The sequence below is a fragment of the Hippopotamus amphibius genome, chromosome 3 (assembly GCF_030028045.1).
Source record: "Hippopotamus amphibius kiboko isolate mHipAmp2 chromosome 3, mHipAmp2.hap2, whole genome shotgun sequence".
NCBI classification, from domain to species: domain Eukaryota; kingdom Metazoa; phylum Chordata; class Mammalia; order Artiodactyla; family Hippopotamidae; genus Hippopotamus; species Hippopotamus amphibius.
Genome location: NC_080188.1, coordinates 69741275 through 69763983, shown reverse-complemented (window position 1 = coordinate 69763983; position 22709 = coordinate 69741275). Strand labels below are relative to the sequence as shown.

The 22709-nt window shown below is 35.4% G+C and overlaps 1 protein-coding gene across 2 annotated transcripts in view; it reads left to right on the top strand.

Moving 5' to 3' along the window:
* PPP3CA (protein phosphatase 3 catalytic subunit alpha) overlaps positions 1 to 22709 on the top strand; it is a 307553-nt gene that overhangs the window by 224805 nt on the left and 60039 nt on the right. For both annotated transcript variants that reach the window (XM_057729018.1, XM_057729017.1), the window contains exons 3-6: positions 9361 to 9485; positions 17339 to 17450; positions 18509 to 18654; positions 21458 to 21597. In XM_057729018.1, coding sequence (XP_057585001.1) covers positions 9361 to 9485; positions 17339 to 17450; positions 18509 to 18654; positions 21458 to 21597 — 523 coding nt within the window. The remainder of the gene's footprint in view (positions 1 to 9360; positions 9486 to 17338; positions 17451 to 18508; positions 18655 to 21457; positions 21598 to 22709) is intronic.

The following is a 22709-nucleotide window of genomic DNA, read 5'->3' as shown; positions in this document are numbered from 1 at the left end:
ACCCAGGAAGAAATAACGTGTCCAGGAAAAAGCCAGAATTGAAAGTATACTGTGGCTCCCAGACAAGTAAAACAAACAAACAAACAAACAAAACAACCTTCCAGAAATACTGGTTTGGAAGACCCAAGATGGAAATGCTAAGGCGTAGACCTGTCACCCCTAGGTCTGATTACCATAGTGAGAGCCCATCTTTTAGGGTCCTGGAGGGAGTTCATGGGATCTGAAACCTGGCATCAGTATTTCAAAAAGTGAAGAGAACAATCTCTTGTTTATTAATAAGATATCAGGTTTACATTTGGCTGAAATTACATCATCTCATAGCTCATCCAGTACTCTTGATTGTCTAGTGATGACAGTCAAGCGTTTCGTGAACTACATACTGTTAGTAAATCCACATATCAAATAACCGATAGTTTTCAGGGCTGATCAAACTTGGACATACGAACAGAGTGATAACCAAATTTAAAGAACACTATAAATATTGTACATATTTACTTACTGTTATTATTTATTAGTGTCCCAGCCATACTGTGACTTAAAATAATTCCATAATGTTATTATGAATCTTTAACAGGCATTTTGTGAAAATCTGGATTGGTGCTAAAATGGAAAAATAGTGCTAACAGATGGAACAGATACATTCTTATTCAGTAAGTTAAGTGCTTCCAGTAAACAAAATAAGAAAAATCTCGATAGTGAGGAAACTCTTAAGATAAAAAATAAATATATGTTTCAGTAATTGATTTTTCTGCTGATTAGAATACACTGTGGATATACCATGGTGCTGTGTATGCTTGGTCCTTCTAGAAAATAGCTTAAAAACGCAGACTCTTCTAGTTTATTTCCATCTAATTATAGTTATAAGCAGATTCATGAAGTATTCATATTTAGTACTGGATTGTTGCAATTTTATTATCTATTATAATCTGCAGTATAGCCCGTTCTTGTTTTTTCATTTGTCCTGTTACATTTCTTATTAATGCTGGCTAACAGTTTATCTTTGTAAAAAAGCATCATAAATATAAATAAAACGTTTGTCATTATTGCTATTAATCTACACTGGTGCTATTATTGTTTTGTATTTAATTTCGTAACTATGTTTTTTCTTTTAAAATCCTTGAAATGTCAATATTTAGCAAACTTTAATTAGAGACTTTTCATTGTTGTTTTATACTATCAAGTCCTGATTAAGAATTCATATTTCGTGTTTTATAAAGTACCTAATACATGTTTAACATTTGACAAATAATATTCATTATGGGGAAAATATTAATTATTTTGCAGTATACCTCTTTGATGAATTAGACCCCTGGTATTTTTTTCTTGGTTAGTTTATTTTACAGGTGATGAAGATTTCTAGATGTATAGTGAATGCTGTAATGAGACTCACTTTTATCTCAATAATTGCCTGATTTCAGAAGTTTACACCTTCTGTGAACCACACACATTTGGGCTGGCTGGTTTGTACTTGAACTTATCATCCACTAAAGTTATGTAAGCCTGGATTTTCAACAGGGGGAAGCAGATATGTACTTGTGGTACCCACTGTGTTTAACATCTATTAAAACCTTTAAATGTAAGATCGTTCTCTGCAAAACTGTAGATTTTGGAAAAGAAAAAGCTGTAGCAGGTAGAGGATTCAAAATCCAAACCAGTAAATTCAATAGAGTAATCTCCTCATGCTGAGAATTAGACATAATGGTTAGTTCCTTAACATTAGAAATTTTATTGTCTTGGGAAAATGTAGCTATTGTGGAAAAAATATCGAGTTGAAGTAAATGAAGCTGAAAGTAGAGTGGAGTTCTAATGGTGAAAATAGCTCAGCGATTCAGTAATGTCTTCTCTAAAAGAAAAATTACAACCTGTTGGTTTTGTGTGAACTGGAAAAACTTGTAGAGGAAGTTATTCTGCTTCATGCACGGTCTTCCAAGATGATAAAAGCCAGTATTTGGGAGGAACTAAAAGATCTTTATAGAAAAATGAATAGTGAGTCAAGAATTAAAAACACTTGACTTCTAAATCATAATATTGATATAATTTTGAAATGCCAATTCATGAAAAATCTGTTTTCACCTGCAATGTATTGTTTGATTGTTTTTATTGTTGTTGTTTGTTTATTTTTAAAAATGTACCCCTCTGTCCCCAGACATTCTAATTTTCATTGGCATTCTTTAACCTGGCATTCCATGACATTATAAAATTTTTTGCTTAGTGTCAGGAAGAATTTGACCCAATGATGTCCTTTGATGGATTTCCGTTGATATAGGCAAGTAAACAGGGCCAAGTGTGTGAGTCAGAGCATTAATTCAAAGCTATTCTAAGTAGTTTTATACGAAAGTATGTATTTTATCTTACATTTGTTTATATGTCTTCTACTCAGGATGGCAACTGTAGCAGAGTTCTTTTCAAGCTATCAATTGTATAGCAATTATACTGGGACTTTATCCTAATACGTTTGGTACCGTCTACTGTTTACATTTTCTACTGTAGCAATTTAGTTACCAATGTGGATTTAGAAACAATGGAATTCTTTGAAAAAATATTAAATTATAATATGGGCATGCTTATTTGGAGAATCACTAAATTAATTTAGACTTGCATACTTGATTACACATATAACCTGTGCATGGTTGTTGTTTTGAGCACCTGTCCCTTTTCAACAGCGAGTTAGCAGCACTTCTGTTAGTTCAGAGATGCAAGGCATAGGCTTGGTCCTGGTTGTGGCTATCTTTCCAACTTGTCCTCCATCCTTGAGATTATTTTCTCAAGAGGCTCTTTGTCCTCAATATGCTGGCCATCATCTTCTCGCCTTAGCAGTGTGCCAGTTCTAGGGACTCTTAGACTCGCCCTGTGACTGATTCATTGTCCAGTTTTTATAGATCTCAAGAGCGTTCTCAGCTAACTGCGAAGAGCCCTTTGTTTCTGCCCCAGCTCTTTACTGCTGTTTCTCTTTAGCTGCTTTTCTGTAATCTACAGTGAGTAACGTCTTGACCTTGTTTAATGACTCCCTAACTGCTGCACTGACCGCTGATCTCCAGATTCCCTCTTTGTGGGCGGTGGGTTTACACACTCTCACACACACACACTTATATTTATATTTATATATACTTTAACTTCCTAAGTTTGTGATTTCAAAGTTTAATAGCTAGCTCTCTAGCAATGATATGAGAAATAAAAGCTATTTCCTTCCCTAAAAAAGACAGATCCTTTCTGTATGCTACTTTCTATTTTTGCCTTCAAAATTGTACTCCTCTTCAGAAGACTTAGATCAAAAGTTACTGAGGCCACTCATGTGTGAGAATCATTTCCAATAAACTTTTATTTACTGTGGGTTAAGAGTCATTGGGGGAGGGAAGCAATATGAAAAGGCAGTTACTCAAGGGTAATTGTTTGCTTAGGTATTACTTAGTAGTTGGTTATTTAGACATAATTTATGTATTTCCTGGTGGTAGACAAGAATGAAGTAATGTGTAAGCATTGCTGAATGTTGGTCCCTCTTGCACTGTTTGGCTGTACTGAGGATGTTACAACAGCCAGATTCACAACCCCTTAGTCACCTGACTTAGCGAAGGAACCAAGAAGAAGAAAATGACCACCTTACCACTTTCTCAACAAATAGATTCAACTGCTCAGTGTACCTTGTAGTTCTTACCTGTCCAGTATAAAAACAAGTGGAGGACTGCATCTCACAGTCCATCATGATGTAGCACATCAGGTTGCTAATGGATGAGTGTAGCAGTGGTCCAGAAAAAAACCGGTATGTTTTATTTCATTATCTTTGATGTGTTAATTTCATTAAATGCCATAACTATACATCTCTGCTGGAAATATGTACAATTCTGATAATAATCTATTGAAGATATATATATTTTTTGAATGTTCATCTGGATGGATGGGTATTTTCATAGAGACTAGGAGTGATTTTATTACCTGTACCATGCTCCTATGTTTCTGGTGCTTTTTCAATATCATACGTCTTTCAGAGCTGGCCCCTAGTTGAGTGCCTTCTTGCCAGCAGTGTTCCATTGGAGATGAGAAACATAATGGGAAGCTAGGGGAATATGAGAAGAAGGAGTATTTGAAGAATGAGCTTGCCTTGAAGGTATAATAGAACTTGTCAAAGCCTGGCTGTTCTGGAAGTGCTGTTAAAACCAACAAACATTGAAGATGAAAGGATCTAGCCTCCTGGGGAGTTAGAGGCTGTGAGCAACCAAGCAGATGGCTGCCTCGTTAGCTGACATTTGCTGTACTTTACTTCTCTTTGGACATCAGTGTCTTGGGTACCCAAGAGGATGGAAGGTGGCGACCACGGCATTGCATAGAAGGAAGGAAGGTTACCTGGCTATACTTTTCACTTACCATCACATGGAGGTACCTTTCCCTCTATGTAATGTCCTGCTCCCACCCTGCATTCTCTTGGGTACCTAAGTATGAATACCTTAGTATGGAGATGACTTTCTTCCTGATGTTTGATATCAAAATAGTGAATGTTCCCAAGTATTAGAATTTTGGGATAAATCCTTTATCTGAAAGCTGAAATGCACAAGGCCTGAGCAATAGCCACATTCAAATGCACAAATAAATTTGCTCTTTATCACCTTTCTTAGATTCATCCCTCTGTCCTAGACTCTGTCAAGCAATCACTTCAATGTTAACCTTTCACATAATAGGAAATCCCGATCTCACACCAACCTGGAATTAGCATTGAACAAAGTTGCTTTTCCAATGTATTCCCCCCCACATCCCCTCCTTCCCTTGTGTGAAGGGAACCACACAAGCATGCAGAATGAGTGTGTCAAGACAGAGGGTCAAAAGCATAGGTCTTTTTAGTCTTACTGACTAAATAAGAATTGTCGAAGAGCTTGTTATAAACCTGCATCTGGAGATTCGGATTCAGGACCCAGGAATCTGTAGCTTCAGAAGCTCCCCAAGTGTTTCTGAGGTAGAACCAGGTAAAGAAACCACCATAAACTGCATGGAGATCCCACATTCTCCCCCAGTCTTGCCATGCACTAATTTGAAAACTGTGACTTAAAGGCTTAAAACAAGCACCATCTCAGACAAGTTGAAGACCTTCAGCTTCCACCAAAGCAAACTCTTAACTGTTGTCCAGCTCTGTCAATCCCCAGGGCCCCCCAAAATCTTGACTTCTTAGTTAGCAGATTTCCAAATTCAGCACAGCACAGAACCAGTGGAGAAACCTAGGGTGGCATGTTCCTCATGTACCTACTGGGTGGTGGGCACTCCACCCAGTCAGTGAACAAGACTGATGGCTTCACACAGCTTGTAGTCCTCATACAGGTTATATACCAGTGGGAAGAAACAGGGAAGAAACAGGCATACAAATTAACCAGCTAGATTATTCCTGAGAGTAATAAGTGGTATGATGAAAGTAAAACAAGTTAAGGGGAAAAGAATGATTTTGGAGAGAGGTAGCTCCTTATAGAAAGACCTCCTTACACGACTGACATGTACCTGAAACCTATTGGATGAAAAGGAGTCAGCCTGTGAAAATACAAGAAAAAAACTGGGCTTATTTGAAACAGAGAAGACTAGCATCTAGTGAACGAGAAGGAGAATAGGATGGTGACTAGATGATAGATAGATAGATAGATAGATAGATAGATAGATAGATAGATAGATAATTTCTTTAAAAAGATAAATAGGTTTAACTTACACTGATCTGGGAAATTCGTAAATCTCACGATAAAAAATATCTCAGTTTTTCAGGTTTATTTTATTTGAGGTACTGTTTTCTTTCGTTGGGCTTTGAATACGTTTTATAATTATATGTGCAACTTGCTTTGCTTTGCTGAACATTATCACAAGCGGTCCTTATTGTAAAAGCGTGATTTGAATTGCATGGCTGGTCTAAGGTAAAATCAGTGATAATGTGGCCATCATGCAAGCAACTGAATTTCAGGGTATTTTGTTTTCCATGCCAACTTTACAGCAGTTGCTGTCTGCTGTTTTATATCATCAAGCCAGCATCCAATAATTGTTGCTGACCTTGTAAATCATTGAGTCTCTCATATCACAAAGTTACTGCAGGCCAGAAAGAAGAGCTTACTTTTCAGTTTTTATAAAATTTCATTCATGATAGTGTACTTCTGTAGTCCAACAAAAGAAAAGTTATCATTAATGTTTGCATTGTCTAGAGCCCATTTATTTATAAAATTGTGTGGTTCCGGTGTTGCCAGATTATGCTACAGCTGTATGTCAGTTGCTAAAACCACTTAATTCCAAACCCATGGTCCACAATCTGAATTAATGTCTTGGTATTTGTCATTGACATGGAGATATAAAAAGTAATGATCCCTGAATTTTCAACCATGGCCAGGAATTGAAATGAAGGAATCAAAAAGGAAAGAGAGGATAGGAGGGGAGGGAAAGGTGAAGAAGATGCTCCAGAATGCCTTTCACTCCTCCTTCCCCACCCCAAACACCAGAATCCCATTCTTTCTGGTACCTTGATATTTTAACAACTATTTTGAAATCCACTTTGATATAACATTTATCAAGTTCATATCAGGTTCCAGGAACTCTTCTAATCCCGTTACATTATTGATACCTTTATTTCTCACAATAACACAGTAAGGTAAGGTACCAATATCACCCCATTTTATAGATGAATACACTGAGGCTCAGAGAAGTTGAGTAACTTACCCAGAGTCACTCAGGTAGTAGGTGGGATTGGAGCCTGAGTATCTGCCTCAAAAGTCTAGGCCGTTAAATGCTGTACCACATTGCCTCTAATAGCTTTAATACTACAACCATTTTGACTTGGAGATCTTTTAATAATAGCCTAAAAATACGATTATTAAGCTTGCTACTATAACACAAATTCCAAATAATGTTTGAATCCTCCGTCCTACCCCATCACCTGGCTTTGTGTTTTCCCTGAGCCTTACCCCAAAACTGACCCTCATCCCTCTGATAGAATCCGGGATAGAGAGAGGGACAGTGGCAAGGAAGTGTCCTGGTCACAGACGTTCACATTTGACAGGGCTGCATCAGTTCACCTGAAACAAAGCACCCTGCTTCATACTTTCCTTCCCTGAAGTTCCTTCCCTCAACTTCTGAACTTAACAGAGGGCATTTAAAGAAAGGCTTGGTTTCCAGCCAAACCTTCTTTGTTTGTAATTTCTAGTTTGAAACAAACACATAACACGTGTAAAGATATCTACATTTTGAAAGAAACTTGTCATAAGTAAGCCATACCAACTATAATTTCAAGGGATAAATCAGCTAAAGGTGAATTAGCTTATTACTTATTAACTAATAAGCTTTATCCTTGCCTTTTAAAAAATTTAGTAATATAAGATGTGCTAATTCAGTCTTCTAGATGGATTTATTATTATTATTATTATTATTAGCCCATTTAAGTTTTAAGAATTGTTTTTTAATCTACTTATTTTTAGTTGTATGACTATTATCATCATTATTATTATTATTTACATCAGTTTTCGTAGCTCTAAATGTAGCATGCAGGTCTCCCCAGACTGGGTACTGGCATCTGTCCCCAGCCATGTTTGAACCACGACACTTATTGCTCTTTATTTTGGTTAAAATACAGTACATGACATGAAGCTCACAAACCAAATTCTTCACTAGGCCAGGATAAGGACGCATTTGCAAAATACTCAACTGTAAGAGTAAAAAAGATTATTTATAAACAATTTTCTAATGTGATATTATTTCAAAAGTGGAAGAATATGTTTCTGATATTTGTACTGTGTATCTCTTGCTCATGAGAGGGGAGATTGGAACCTGCAAAAAGAATGCATTAGCAGTTACAACTCTTTGTAATTTGCATCTGTTTTGATAGGTTCTAAGATTTTTCGGGTGCAGATATTCTAAAATAGAGTCCACCTGTACCTGTTTCAGGCTTATAGAACTCTGGGTCCTTCTTGTTGTTATTGTTGTTGTTGATTTCATCTTTATTGGAGTGTAATTGCTTTACAGTCTTACGTTAGTTTCTGCTGTACAACAAAGTGAATCAGCTATATGTGTAAATATATCCCCATATCCCCTCCCTCATGAGCCTTGCTCCCACCATCCCTATCTGGGTCCTTACTAGCTGTTCCTTGATGGTAAAATTGGAGATTTATGTGACATTTTTATTCACCCACTGTTTTAGTTTTCTCATCAGTGAACTCCTTTGACTCATTCTTCTTTCTATCAGCTTTCATCAGAGAAAGGAATGAAGTTTAAAACATTTCAGCTTGCTCGTGATTGCAACATAGAATGTGTTAAGATAGCATCCATTGGCCTCTTGATTTCCTATTCACAGATACGTTCATTCTATGAACCTCTTAGCATTAAAGAAACAGCCACATCATGTTCAGCATTCAAGCATAAAATTGTCTTAAAATGTTAAATGTATACGCATATATAAACCATATAAATGTCAAAGATATTATAACATGATGGTTGACAGCAAAAGCTTTGAATTGGACAAATCTGCATTAAAACTCTGTATCATTTTTTTTTCAGTTCAGTTATATCATTCATTTTTAACAGTGATCTTGCCTAGCCACATAACCATACTGGAGATAATATTTGAAAGTAGTAAAAGAAATAGTAAGTACTGAATAAGTGGTTTTAAAAAGAGAGACTACATAGCTTTTTTAAGAATTTTGGTTTAAAAGAGAAGGTGAGAAAGTTAAGAAATATCAGTTCCCAGAGATTTTTTATACAGTTTTACAGGGTTGTTTTCATTTCACATTTTTTAAAAAAATTTTTACATCTCATGCCAGGGTACATCTTATAAAAAATGCTCTTTTATAATATAAATTTAAGTTAAATTGGAGTTTTTTTCTTTCCCAGTGGTACATAAAATAATGATGTGTTTTATAATTGATGGCATTTTAGAGTTGATGAAATACAGTTTTTATAGTGGGTATCAACAGTTCCTTTTCCTCAGGAGTCAATAACATGTAGCAGATACATATTTAGATTTCAGTATATAGATTGTCAAATTTATGGACCTCTCTTTGACTCATCTGCAAAAGCAACACCTATCCTATGACATTGTTCATGTTAAATTATAAAATGTTATAAATCTCTCAGCATAGTGTCTGGTGCAGAATTGTTAAATGTACAACAATAATAGCCATTATTATTATTATTACCTTTATTTTTCCAGTTAATCAGTGTATTGGTAGACCTGGATGCAGAAGCCAGGTCTGCCACAAATTAAGTTTGAAATCTCTGTCTCACTTTCCTGTTTTGCAGAAGAATGTTTTGGCTAAGATGACCTCTAAATTCCTTCTAGCTCTAAAATTTTATAATTTTATTGTCTAATTCAGAGTCTTAACAAAATGTAACCGTAAAGTGAATTTTCTTTGTTTCTTTCAGTGTGTGGGGACATCCATGGACAATTCTTTGACCTGATGAAGCTTTTTGAAGTGGGGGGATCTCCTGCCAACACTCGCTACCTCTTCTTAGGGGACTATGTTGACAGAGGGTACTTCAGTATTGAAGTAAGTCTACCTCATTTCTTCGTAGCTTCTCAGTAATGAGTCAACAATATCTTAGCAAAATAAAACTGGTAGCTATTATTGCCTTAAGCAAATCTCTCGTCTTTAACAATGAACTTTAATACACATAATTTGGGGGATATTCCATATCGTATTTTCAGTTGATTCTCATATGCTGTTTATTACATAGAAATGCCAAGGAAATGGCTGATCGTAAGATGTTTCCTTTTGTACTTTTTATTTGCAACTTTGCAAAACTTGCATCATATTTGACGTTAGATAATTCTCTCTCCTGTTGAGACAGCTAATCAAATTTGATTAAATAAGCGGGAATGTGTTTGCATGGTTATATCTTATAATTATGAGACATTAAGTTATTTTTGTAAATTGATAGTCACGTGCATGTGTGTCTGTCTGCATTTGTGTGTGTGAGTCTGTGTGAGTCCACTTACAGCTGCTGTATTTTATCTTTTTTGGCACCTGTCATCTAACTAGGGTAATTTGTCAAAATCATTAATTAAAACAAAACAGATAACCTTTGAGTAGAGGTTCTTCCTCAGCCTCCCAACAACATCTGCTTCAGGTAAGTAGAAGTTACATTCAAAGTAAAGACAAGGATCTTGTTTTATTCACATCTTTGCCCTTCCTGGTGCTTAACATGGTGTTTCATACATAGAAATGACTTATTAAATATTTATTAAAAGAACTAGTTTGAAATAAGAATATGTTTTAAAGAATCAGAGCTCATGCTATAGAAGCTGACATTCATTATATGTGCTCTTGGAAATAATGCATTAAAAAGGAAAACAATTATTCTTAATTAAAGAGAGAAATCAAACTTACTGAAGTCTCATACCAATGGCATACATTCATAATAATCATTTATAAAAGAGATTCTAGGTTTTTAAATTTTCATCACAATATTTTATTTATTATAGGAATATTTCATGTTGAAAATCATGTCACTCCTAAATGGCTTTTGCTTTTAAACTATTATACTAACTTTTTTTGCGGGGGGCGGGGGGGGGCGTTATTCAATTCACCTCCCATCATTGAGTATATATGTACATATGTATAGTCCACAAATATATTAATCACATTTAAGGATCGCATTTAAAGATCACGTATTTCTTAATCTTTCATGGTGGTTAGGGAAGGAGGGGTGGTGTTGGTGTATAAGTAAGTCCAAAAAGAGAAAGTGCATTTATGTATTTCTTCCATTTAGTAAACAAGTATTTTCGAGCACATGAAAAGTATATGCACTGTAATTGGGAGAATTTAAAGAAATATATGTCCTTCTTCTCTAGAAACCTAAATCAATGTAGGAAAATATAACTATAAAAGTTTATAGAATCAGAAGCCTAGAACAGATGGCCATCTGGGATTCAGTTATTCTTAGAACTGATCATTAAAATCTTGGGATAAAAGAAGTAAGGAAAATATTTACCAGTGGGATATAGAAGTTTAGGAGAATTTCGAGAGCATATATGGCTGGAGTTGTAAACCTTGCTCATAGGCCAACTTGACCAAGATGGCAGAGAGGTGTGACTGAGAACAAATTTTATAGACCTTTGTATCACATTAGGGCTAGTATCTGCCAAGAGGAAAGGGAAAAAGAAAAAAGAAAACAAAACATAATGGTGGTTTGAACAAGGTTTCTCTCTAGTAAAAGCCCATAGATGGGCAGACCATGGCTGTTGTGACCCAGCCTGGTGCCAGGGCCCAGGTTCTCTGCCTCATTGATCTGATGTGCATGGCCTCATTCCAAAGTCAACCTCATGACCCAAGACTGCTACACCAGCTTCAGCCTTCATGTTCCCACATTACATGCAGCTATAGAAGGAAAAGAAGAAAGAAAAAGGGTATGTCCTCTCATTTAAGGATGTTTCCCATAAGTGGCACAATTACTTCCCTTGGGCCAGAACTTGTTGACATGGCCATGTGTGATTTCCATATGTAGCCAGATTTGAGAAAGACTGCAATAAACAGAAAACAGCAATGGGAAGTAAAGAGTTCCTGGTACTTCCCTTAAATTAGGGTTATGTGGAAACTAAGTAAATATTTTAAAAAATTATTTTAGTAACTCTTAAATGCATTTTATTCATTTAACATTTATATGCTCCTATGAAAGATTCTGAGGATAAATGAAACCGGTGCTTTACTTTTCTTGAAGCGCACCTTCTAAGCAGAGAATGGCAAAGACTCCTCTGTTGGGAGTGAGTATATTTATTAGCCAAATGAAGGAGTGTTGTGTTGGAAGTTTTTTTCTTAATTTTACTAGTCTATTTACCTTTGATTTTTTTATGAGAAGAGTTCAGGCTTCTGAACCCCTGGCCTCGAACCTCTTGAAACTTCTCAAACCCTCTCTAATTAGAGCTTTTTAGAAATGTTTCTTTAAGGTAAAGAACTTGTGAAGCAGTAATCACTAACTGGTTCCCCAGTATATTTTTATTTTAGTCTACAATTAATCTAGATATTTAAACTATGAAAGTTGTGATAGTTTATGTAATATGTACCTTCTGCAATTCAAGCAGGGAGTCAAAGTCTGAAGCCAAATGTTGGTGAAATATCGAATGAAGGTATCATAGGACATTTAAAAGTTCTGCAATGTGTATGTCAGAGTCCCCACCTTCAAAAACAGCTCTTTAATTAAACTCTGGAAGTCTGAGAATACAGCCCAGGGACTTGCCACATGCACACAGAAGTGACAAAAATGTGATGGCCTCATAAGTAAAAATGATCCATTTTGATCAGACTGTGACCTTTGAGGGGTTTGAGAATGGCTCAGTGATATCATCCTATTTAAAATAAAACCGAAATTTATTATATCAAATATACTTACTGAAGATACTGTGAGGCTTTTTATTGTGGATTAAGGAAGCTGACATTGTTTGCAAGCTGGAAATGGTTTTGTTTGCCTAGTATAAATGATCTCATTTATTCCTCACAGCTCTGCGAGGAACATGTAAATGTCTTTCCTTTCAGCTTGCAGAAACCAAGGCTCAGGGAGTCACACACATGGGGAATGGCAATGCCGGGATGCAAAGCCTCTGCTCTTCCCACTACGTCCCATGCCTTGGCCGTATATTCAGTAAACGAATCACAAAACATGCACACATCAGTGATGCAGACACTGGTACACACTCTGATTCACTCACAGATGTGCAAACACACACAGTCCTCTCCCCCACCAATATAATCTGCGGGGCAAAGCATAAATATAAAATATTCTCTTTGAGTATCCTGTTGATTTAAGATAAATCCTAAAATGAGAGCTCAGTTTTTCAGCATGTACTGTCCTAATAAGCTTCCTGATTCATCTCAATAATTCAGAGCTCCACTGCAGGTCTTCTCCTTTGTCTCTTCTCTGGGCAAAGAGGAGCGCTTAAGTTTAATTTTTACCAAATCAGCTTTGAAGAGTAGATTCAGATTTCATGTAGTCTCAGCTGGGTGGTATTTACAGGCACTGGATAATGTGCTCTGGGCAGTACACGGAGCTCATTTTATGCACTCCCTCCCCACCTTTCCCCCCATCTTCTTTTGCAAAGATTAGAAATCGTTCCCCACAAAGTTAGCCCAAATAAAACAAGTAAGCTTTTGAGTAGTGATGAAAGAGGTAATTTTGCTTGGGATAGTAATTTGTCTCACACCAAATACCATCCTCCTTCTCATGATGGCATTAAGCTACCGAATCTATTTGATCAAGCCTATGTGTATATATAGTTTCATGTCTGAGTATGTTTCTCTGAGAATGCAGGGAAAAGCTCAGAATTGCAAACAGAGGCACCTACAGCTGTTTCCTTCTTTATACACTTCCTCGGGCTCCCATTCTAGCCATTCTGTACTGCAAGGCACTGCCTTGAGCTTAAGAGAGCTGGCCGCTCCTGCAGAACTAACAACTAGATCTCAGCCCAGGCCTCAAACACCTTTAAGCAGGAGGAGTTGTGTTTATTAGCTGTGAACTCACAGACTGGAAAGAACCACAGCATGTCAGGCAATGTTCCATGCTTCTGCATGAGAATAACAAGCACACGGTACAGCGGGCGATGTTAGGTGACAGAGTGATGCCACAGACATGAGGAAGAGATTGTCTGCCTGTCTCCCTGCAGCCAGTCATCTTCACAGTGCATTGTTAGTCCCGCTGCTGCTTTCCGTGTGCTTGTCAGACCAGGCAAATGATGTCTTAGAGGAGCAGCATTTGACATTTTTTCAGGATCTTGGATCTTTTCCCAGCCAATTGCACATCCCTTACTTTACCATCCTGTGCCTGAGAAGCAGCACTTTGGGATGGAATGTTTCACAGCATGTATAGTTATTTTAGGGAGCTGCTTGATATATATCTGAAGCGGTCTGTATGTGTTTTTTACTTCCTTGCTTCCTCTTTTACATCCTCCTTTAATCTCCTATACAAGTTCTTAAGAATATACATCAAGAGGCATAAATTACAAAGTAAATCACTGCACTGGTATTATCAATGAGCCAATTAAACTAATGAAGAAAATTATATCCTTAGTGCTGCTTCATTGGGGAAGATAGATAAATAAGAGAAAACTATGTCTGTGATAAAAAAAATTAATAAAAAGGTAGAGCATGCTTGATCTTTCTTTCGTATTGACTAAACCAAACTAATTTTAGATTGTAAATATCTGTTTAATTATTTAGAGTAGGACTGGATCAAGATAGTTGAGGTCTGGTTGAAAGTGATTAGTGCAAGTAATTTACATCTTACCATGCCAAAAAGCCAATGGAACTTGCCTCTCTGTTTCTACCTTAACCAGTTAATCCAGTGAAAATTTTATTCAAACTAGGCATCTGATACCACATGGACAAAGGTAACCAATTATTCAACTAATTTTTATTTCATTGTTTATTAAATGGGATAATTTTTTATACAATGCTTTTCTTTTTTTTTTTAAAGAATGTCAGGTTATAATTTTGTTTTAAGATCTTCAGCTCTCCAGAATATTAGAACTTTAGATGGCAAAGTAGTTGCCAGCAAGACAGTGTTGTGCTTGGCAGCTCTTTCCCACCAGATGTTGAGGGTGAACCTGGCGGGGCTCCACTCTCCCGTCCACCCTTGCCCTGTCATTAACCATGCCACTTCTTCCATATTGGCTGCATTTGTGGTTTTCGTTAGTGTTTGGGAAGATAGTCTATTCTTGCCACAGGGCAGAGGGAAATAAAATGTGAAAAGAGGGCTCTTATTCGTAGGGTACTGTGAGCCAAGAATTAGGAAATTGAGTTTTCTTTTCTTTAGTCTTTTCTTTTCTTTCCCCCTTCCTTCCTCCTCCCTCCCTCCCTTCCTTTTTGTCTCTGTCATCTCTCTATCTTTCTCTTTTTCTTCCTCTCTCTCCCGCAGTCTCTCTCTCTGCTCTCCCTCCTTTCTGACTGACTTCCTCATTTACAGGAAAGGAGTTAATATTGCCTAAACTCCTACTACATACAGGATGCTTTATATCCATTATATAATAAGGGACATGAAATGTGTATTGAATCATTTAAAAGGTAAATAATTATGGTAAGGATACCACAGAGCCTTTGAGGCTTCAGTTATGAAAAAGCTAAAGGAATCAAGACTAGAGGTGATAAAACCATGTGCTAATGTCAAAACAGGATCTTTAACAGATGGAAAAAAAGAAAATATGGGCCCTAGAATGTGATTCCTCTAGTAGTATTTGAGTGGGGTTAAAAAATTGCATTTTAGGTTTCTGTTGGAGAGATTATAGCTTTGCTTTAAAATAAATTGTTACAGGCAAAGCTAATCGAAAGAGTTCAGAATTGCTGGGAGGGGACACAAAGGAGTCATCTGGGTGCTGAAATGTAACTGAATCTGGGCAGTGGTTTTGTGGGAATATACATATGCAAAAATTCATTGACCAGTACATTTAAGTTATGTACATTTCACTGGATATAAGTCATACATTAGTAAAAACAAAAAACAAAGAAAGCTTTTTGAAAAAGTAACTACAATGTAGCCAAAACATGTATTCTCTCCCCCAATGTATGCATTAAATACAATTTCAACAAGTACGTATAATTTTTAAAAGACTTCACATACCCATTCCTATTCCAATCAAACATCCAATGTTAACAACTATTTGGAAAAATATATATTTATTTATATAATTTATAATTTAATTGATATTTTAAATTTATAATTTTAAATTATTTATAATACAATATACAAACAAAATATACATATGATACAATCATAAATTTTAAGTTGAGAATAGTTCTCTCATTGACATTAATAACAGTGTATAAATATCTTCTCTGAAATGTGAGACAAGCTTGATAACACACATTGCTTTTACTAGAACGTTGTAAGTGCACCTCTAAACCTGATACAGAGCAATCAGAGACTCATTGAGCCACGTACCACCCACTGAGATAACAGGGAATTTTTACACTTACCAACAGATCGTAATCCTTCAATACAGGATTGAAGAAGTTGGTCAACTTCTCAGAAATGGTAATGTCATCTTTCACATGAACTTTAGGTAATAACTATAAGCAGCAAATGGTAATTATAAAATTAATTTAACATATACATGTAAAATTGGATGTCAGCTCATTGTTTTTGTTTATTCACTCATAATTACATAGTGAGGGAAAATCTCTTGCTTGAACAACTCAGTAATGCCTGTTTTTTTCTGTGATAATTAGTATTTTCTTCAAGACTTGGGCTGTATATTCAAATATTTGTTTCCACTCATTTAATAAGTTATCATATGAGCCAGCAGGGATGATTATTGTTCACAGGTAGCACCACAAATGAAGTGCCGGTAGCTTTCCCCTATAGAGATTATCCAGCGTACCTACTATATGTTGGAAAGCTCATTATTAAAATGTGAATGTTGTTCAATTTTTGGTTTTAGATTCTAGTAACCAGAATCAGACTTGTCTCAATATTTTTCTGGTTCTCTAATGTATTAGCTTCACTTTCAGAATAAAGTTCATGAGCATGAAAAAGCATACTTATTTTCAGTGTGCTTTTCTCTTCCCTGTGGACTTTTAATGAATGCTATTTGAGGATAATGAAATTGATGTTAATACTTGAGTATCCCAGTTATCTTAATTCACACTCCAGGAAGACTGTCCGTGTTGGTTGCTTCCAAGCCTGGTGAATTTATACTTGGCCCTCATTTTTATACAAACTGTAATACCCAAGTAATTAATTTGAGAGTTTTAAGGCGTATGAAATGTTTCCCGTAGCTATCAGCAGCATGTGTAGTGAGATTCCCTGGCCTTCAGTTTAATTACAATTATGTATAGAACAAAAAGCTCAAGGCTTTAAATACCAAAGGCACTGAAATAAGAGACAAGATAATGGGAGAGAAGACTTGTGAAGGAGAGAGCATGATAGAAAGCAGTCACAATCCAGCTCAGCCTGAGCTTGTCAATATTTGCTTCCAAATTTTATTGTGCCTTTCCTTTTTCATTCTCCCATTTCTGTTACCCGATTTTTACAAAATAATCAGCTTTATGAAGAGAAGTGGCTTTATTTATTAATTGTTCATCACATTTCTTCTCATACTTTGACACTAATATATTTTCATTTTTAGTGTATTTTCATTCGGGCTTTTTCCAATAGACTCTACGCAGTCCGTTGTTTTCATGTGGTATCTGGATCTCCAGTGCAATGTTTGTATTTTAATATAGGTAAATCTTGGCTCTGTACCAAAGTAATGTTTTCTGTTTGATTTTCAATATCTTCCTTAAAAAAGATCTAGCCTTTGGGGGACTTTTGGTCACAGTAGCACATTTGGTTCATGTCTTCCTTATATGTCAGCCAAGGTGTGTGTAAGTATAATGGAAAATATTTATTTTTATATTATTCTTTTGTTTTTTCTCAGTGTGTGCTGTATTTGTGGGCTTTGAAAATTCTTTACCCCAAAACACTGTTTTTACTTCGTGGAAATCATGAATGTAGACATCTAACAGAGTATTTCACATTTAAACAAGAATGTAAGTATACTTCAGGCTTCTTCCTTTAACACCATATATGCTAAATAGTCATTTTAATCCATACAGACAGCGTATTACAATATGATCCATTGCTTAATAGTCAAAAACTCAAAAAGTGGCACTATATCATGTCATTCCATATTACTTTCTGAGCATGGTCAGTTAAGAGAATTCAGAATTTCTTTTTAAATTATAATTTTTATAAAGTGATACAAAAATTCGAATTAATATTTGATGTGATTTAGCCTAAGCAACAAGTGATAAAATTATTTTTTAAAATAGCCAGAATACTGCTGTTCAGGATAATCCTACTCTTCAATCTCAAATCCTCAATAAAAAATAATGGAGGGCAGATTCAGCCTTGAACCTCTCTTTCTGGACCAGTAGATTTACCAGCCTCGAGTAGATTTTACAAAATTAAAGATGTCTTCTTCCTTTAGGAATAAATACTAGGAGAGAGGAGTACTTCATATAAATTTCATTTTCCTCCTCTGTTAATTTTCCTCATTGTCCTTGGAAGCTTAAATTTCTCTCTGTCATTTAGTGCTATTTCAATGGAGCACAGAGAATTCTCTCAAAACATTAGATAGAAGTCAATAAAGGAAAAGCAATAAGCAATGTGCAGTGATTTAGAAACAACTTTGGAAACTTTCCTACCATCTGCTTTCCTATAAGAATATTCAGGAGAATCAGCTGGTTTTGTGTCCTATTCTGTTTGTCTCCTAGTTGTTGTGGGGGTTTTTTTGTTTGTTTTTTTAAAACACATCTGCGGATAAATAGTAGGGATTATGTATACTAAAGTTCTCACCTCTGTTATACAAGAAGTTGGTAAAAAGTGTCAAATATGGAAGAACAACAAAAATAAAAAAAGAGTAGCTATAAAGGTTAGTATATAATTTTAAAAAGTCCTCTTTAATCACATGTGGAACTTCGCATGTGTAGTTATGCTAATATGATTCTGGCTAGAAAACATTTAAAAAAAAACCCTATTTTTATGAACCATATCCTACCTATGAAATCATAAGAGTGAGTAGTTGGTTTTTAATCATATATTAAAGGTAAAATAAAGTACTCAGAACGCGTATATGACGCCTGCATGGATGCCTTTGACTGCCTGCCCCTGGCTGCCCTGATGAACCAGCAGTTCCTATGTGTACACGGCGGTTTGTCTCCAGAGATTAACACCTTAGATGATATCAGAAAAGTAAGTTCTGTTATTTTCCAAGTCTAATCATTTTGTATCCTTCAGTAATAAATGCAAGACATTAATTTCCCTGCCTTTATCACCCACTTTATCCTTTTGAATTAAAAAGATTTAAAGTGGTCATGAATCTCTTCTTTTTTAATCTAGAAAGATATATTTATGTTTGAAAGAGTTTCATCTCTAAAACCTCAAGGTTCATTTTACCATGTGATGTGTCATTAGAACTTTTAAGTATTTGATCACTAAAAATATATATATACCTGTTCATTTCCCTTTTGCTTATTTCAAACAACCCATTGTGTATATTCATGGTATATTGCAGTTAAAAGATGTTGCTTTCCTCTTGGGAAAATATCATAACTTGACCTTTAAAATGGATCCATATTAGCATTTTTAACAAAAATCGAACTATTTTTTCAGCTTAAAATTTTAAAGGAACCATCTAACAAAGGCTGTGATCCTATTCTGTCGATTGTATTAAGGTGCAAGGTGAAAAACAGTTGATTTTTTAAAGAGGTATTTTTCTACTTAACTTCACATTAGTTAGCTCTTACTGTTGTTTTGGCCAGCAAAAAGATGTTAGATTGAATGTAGAAGTATCTCTTTCATGAGAAAGTGTAATATAGGATAGTTTTATGGAGTGGAAGAGACAATCTTTCATTTCTCTGATTACTCTCAATATTCTTTTAAAATTTCATTGGTTTTTAAAGAAAAACTACATTTAGGTAAGTAAAACATTCAATTTCTACCTGAATACTCTATCATTAAGGTTCAGGTCTTCAAATGTAAAAATAATATTGTATTTACTTTCCTGTTAGAAAGGAAATGCATAGGTTTTGTTTTTAAAATTAAACAAAATACATAAAATAATAAGCCTTTGTTTCCCGCTCTGTGTATTTGTATCCTTTTTTATAAGACACCAATACACATCCGCTTCTGGTGTTCTGGACCACGCAGAGGATTGATATTTGCTCTATATTTAAAGTTCTATAGAGACAGGACACTGAGATGCAGTCATGGAGTTCAAGTGTAGAGTGGTTCACTTTCTGCATGAATGTAACCAATTTATTCTTCTACAGTGTGATGGGCTCCTGAAATCAGTACCTACACTTCTTACCATAAATTATGTAAATTTTTAAAATATCCTCTGCTATCCCTAGGACTTTGTTTCTGGCATGTTTCAGATATTATGTTCAATTTTCATATTTGTTATTATGCTTTGGACTTAGCCATAAAGTGATTTCTATGTTTGTATTTGCCATATGTCAATTAGGGTTTCCCCCACACTTAATTTCATAGTTTATTTTCTCTGTAAATAGTATTCATTTTAGAATGCATTTTATAATTTTCGCAGAATAAATTCTATGTTCTGGTTGCCTTACCAAAGCTCTAGCTGGGAATTCACATTAATCAGGAAGTCTCCCCTCCTCTACTGTTCTATCCCTAATAATAAGTTCTTGTTTCTCAGAAAGAAATTCTGCATTTTTGTGGACAAGCATTATTTTTCTTGTATGAATTGTTCCAAAAGCATAAATGATTTAAATCTCTTAAACAAGTCTAAGTTTGCAATGAATATTTTATGGATAGCATAGTGATTGAAATATAGAGGGTCTTGTTTTATTGAAGTTTTTCATTGGGTGTTGAAAAAGTGAAATATTGCTTCATTCCTTTTAGATATTAGTGAAAAATGGAATGTAGCAAAACCATTATTTACATCTCCTTTTATGTCTCAAAAAAGAATTTGATGGGTTCTCAGCCTTATATATTCACCTATCCCTGTGAGGTTTTTTAAAACATTAAAGTATTGAACATGAAGAATGTTGGCTCTAAGTGTTTCCGTAGCTGTTTTATGCTTTTTTTGAGAGAGAGACTCCATAATATCTGCTAACTTCACCCCAAATCCTTTAATCGTAGTTGAATCAGGATAAACTATAAAAAGGTGACAGTGTTATAAAATTGTTGGTATAATGTCATTTCTAGTTATTATATTGCTCACAGCTTCTAAATGTACCATTTTAAATTGAAATATGGCTTTGCTAAACATTTATAGCTGGAAAATTGGAAAATGGATTTCAGATGAGGACTTCAGGTAAGACTCTAAAGCTTGGAACTGTGAGCTGAAGAATGACCAGCTAAACTGGAGTTCATTTTACTGCTTAGTGTTGTGCTTGGTTTGTACCTAGTGAAATAACTCCAATCAACTTGGATTTTAATTAGAAACTTAGATAGCACCCAATGAGTCAATATCCAAAATGTCAGATAGCAAGTAGCTACCCTTAAAATGAAAGTCATTTGTTCTCAAACTTATATTGTTAAATATAACACCATAAGTTGTTGCCCATCCTGATTTCTAAATCACAGTTTAACGGAGGCAGTGACAGAAATTTCTCCAAAGATAAAATAAAAGCTTCTCCTCAAGAAATGAAACATAGGTAGAGTCACATCAGTTGGTAATGACTAAAATGCTTGGCTGGACAAAATAAAAAGGAGAGAAAGATAGAGAGGAAACCAGGAGAAAGGAGAAACAGAGTAAAGACTGGGAATTAAAAAGGCAAGAGGGAGGTCGAGGATGAGATGAAGGCAGTGTCAGGAGAAAGAAGGAAGGAAAACTCAAGAAAGAGGTGAAGAGTAGACGAATGGGGAGGAAGGAAGGAGTGCAGAACAGGAAAGAGGAGCGGGGCGGTTCATTCTGCACTGTGGCTGGGGAGCGAAGGTGAGTATTGCAAAATGCTAGTTTCTTCTACTTCTGAATTCCAACTTTCCAAAGATGAGTATTTTGCTCTCTGTCTTCTATTTTTCTTAGTTAGACCGATTCAAAGAACCACCTGCTTATGGACCTATGTGTGATATCCTGTGGTCAGACCCCCTGGAGGATTTTGGAAATGAGAAGACTCAGGAACATTTCACTCACAACACAGTCAGGGGGTGTTCATACTTCTACAGGTGAGGACAGAGCTCCAGCTCACCTCCTGGAGCACATGACGTTCATATCTGTTGTCACTGATCAGTTCATGTATTTGATTTATTTATTGTGTGTGTATAACTTTTCTAGGAAGCAAGCACAAATGAAAGGTTCACTTTAAAAGCCTGGTTCAAATGGGTTCTTAGCCCTTGAAAAATAAAAATATAAATAAATAAATAGATAAGTGAATGAATGTATCTATAGACATATAATATCTGTGAAGAATAGAAAAGGCATAAAAGAGGCAAATAACTTCAGGATAGCAAGGCAGCTGAAGAAATTCATAGGATTTAGCAGAAAATTCATCCTGTTTCAAGAACTGTAGGGAAAAATCCAGTGCCAGTCTTGATTTTTTTTTTCATTGAATTATATAATCACTTAAAATTCTTTTTAGCAGTTTCATAACTTAAATCAAGATCAACTCGATGCTTGGTGATGACCTAGAGGGGTGAAATAGGGAGGGTGGGAGGGAAGCTCAAGAGGGAGGGGATGTGGGGATATATGTATAAATGCAGCTGATTCACTTTGATGTACAGCAGAAACTGGCACAACAGTGTAAGGCAATTATACTCCAATAAAGATCTGAAAAAAAAAAAAAACAGAATAGCAATTTTAAATTGGTTAATTAAATTATTTTCAAGTTCTTCTTAAATTTTCTTAAGTTCATCAGACTTCCTGAATAAATTAAAATTAGCAGGAACCCAATATATAGGTACCACAGTAAATTTATTTTTAGCTCTTTGACAAACCATGTTGACAAAATTTTTATAGTAATGTTTGTATTTGCAAATGTATGGAGATTTGCAAACATTACCACCCCCATAACATTTCAGAGCACTTCAGAAAGAATTCAACAACTCAGTTGGGTTTTTGCATGTCCTCACAATTTTCCTGACAGCTTCCTTATCTCAGTTTTAGCCTACTGCATCTTATTGCTCCCAGTTTCAGCAGGTTCCCTATCAGACATAGAATTTGATGTGAAAGTGGCCAGAATGAAAGTGCAAAAGAGATTATGGAAAAGTTAAGAATTTAAGTTCTAGAATAGATACTCTGTTTTGTTTTGTTTTGTTTTGTTTTAACTGGAAAATCATAC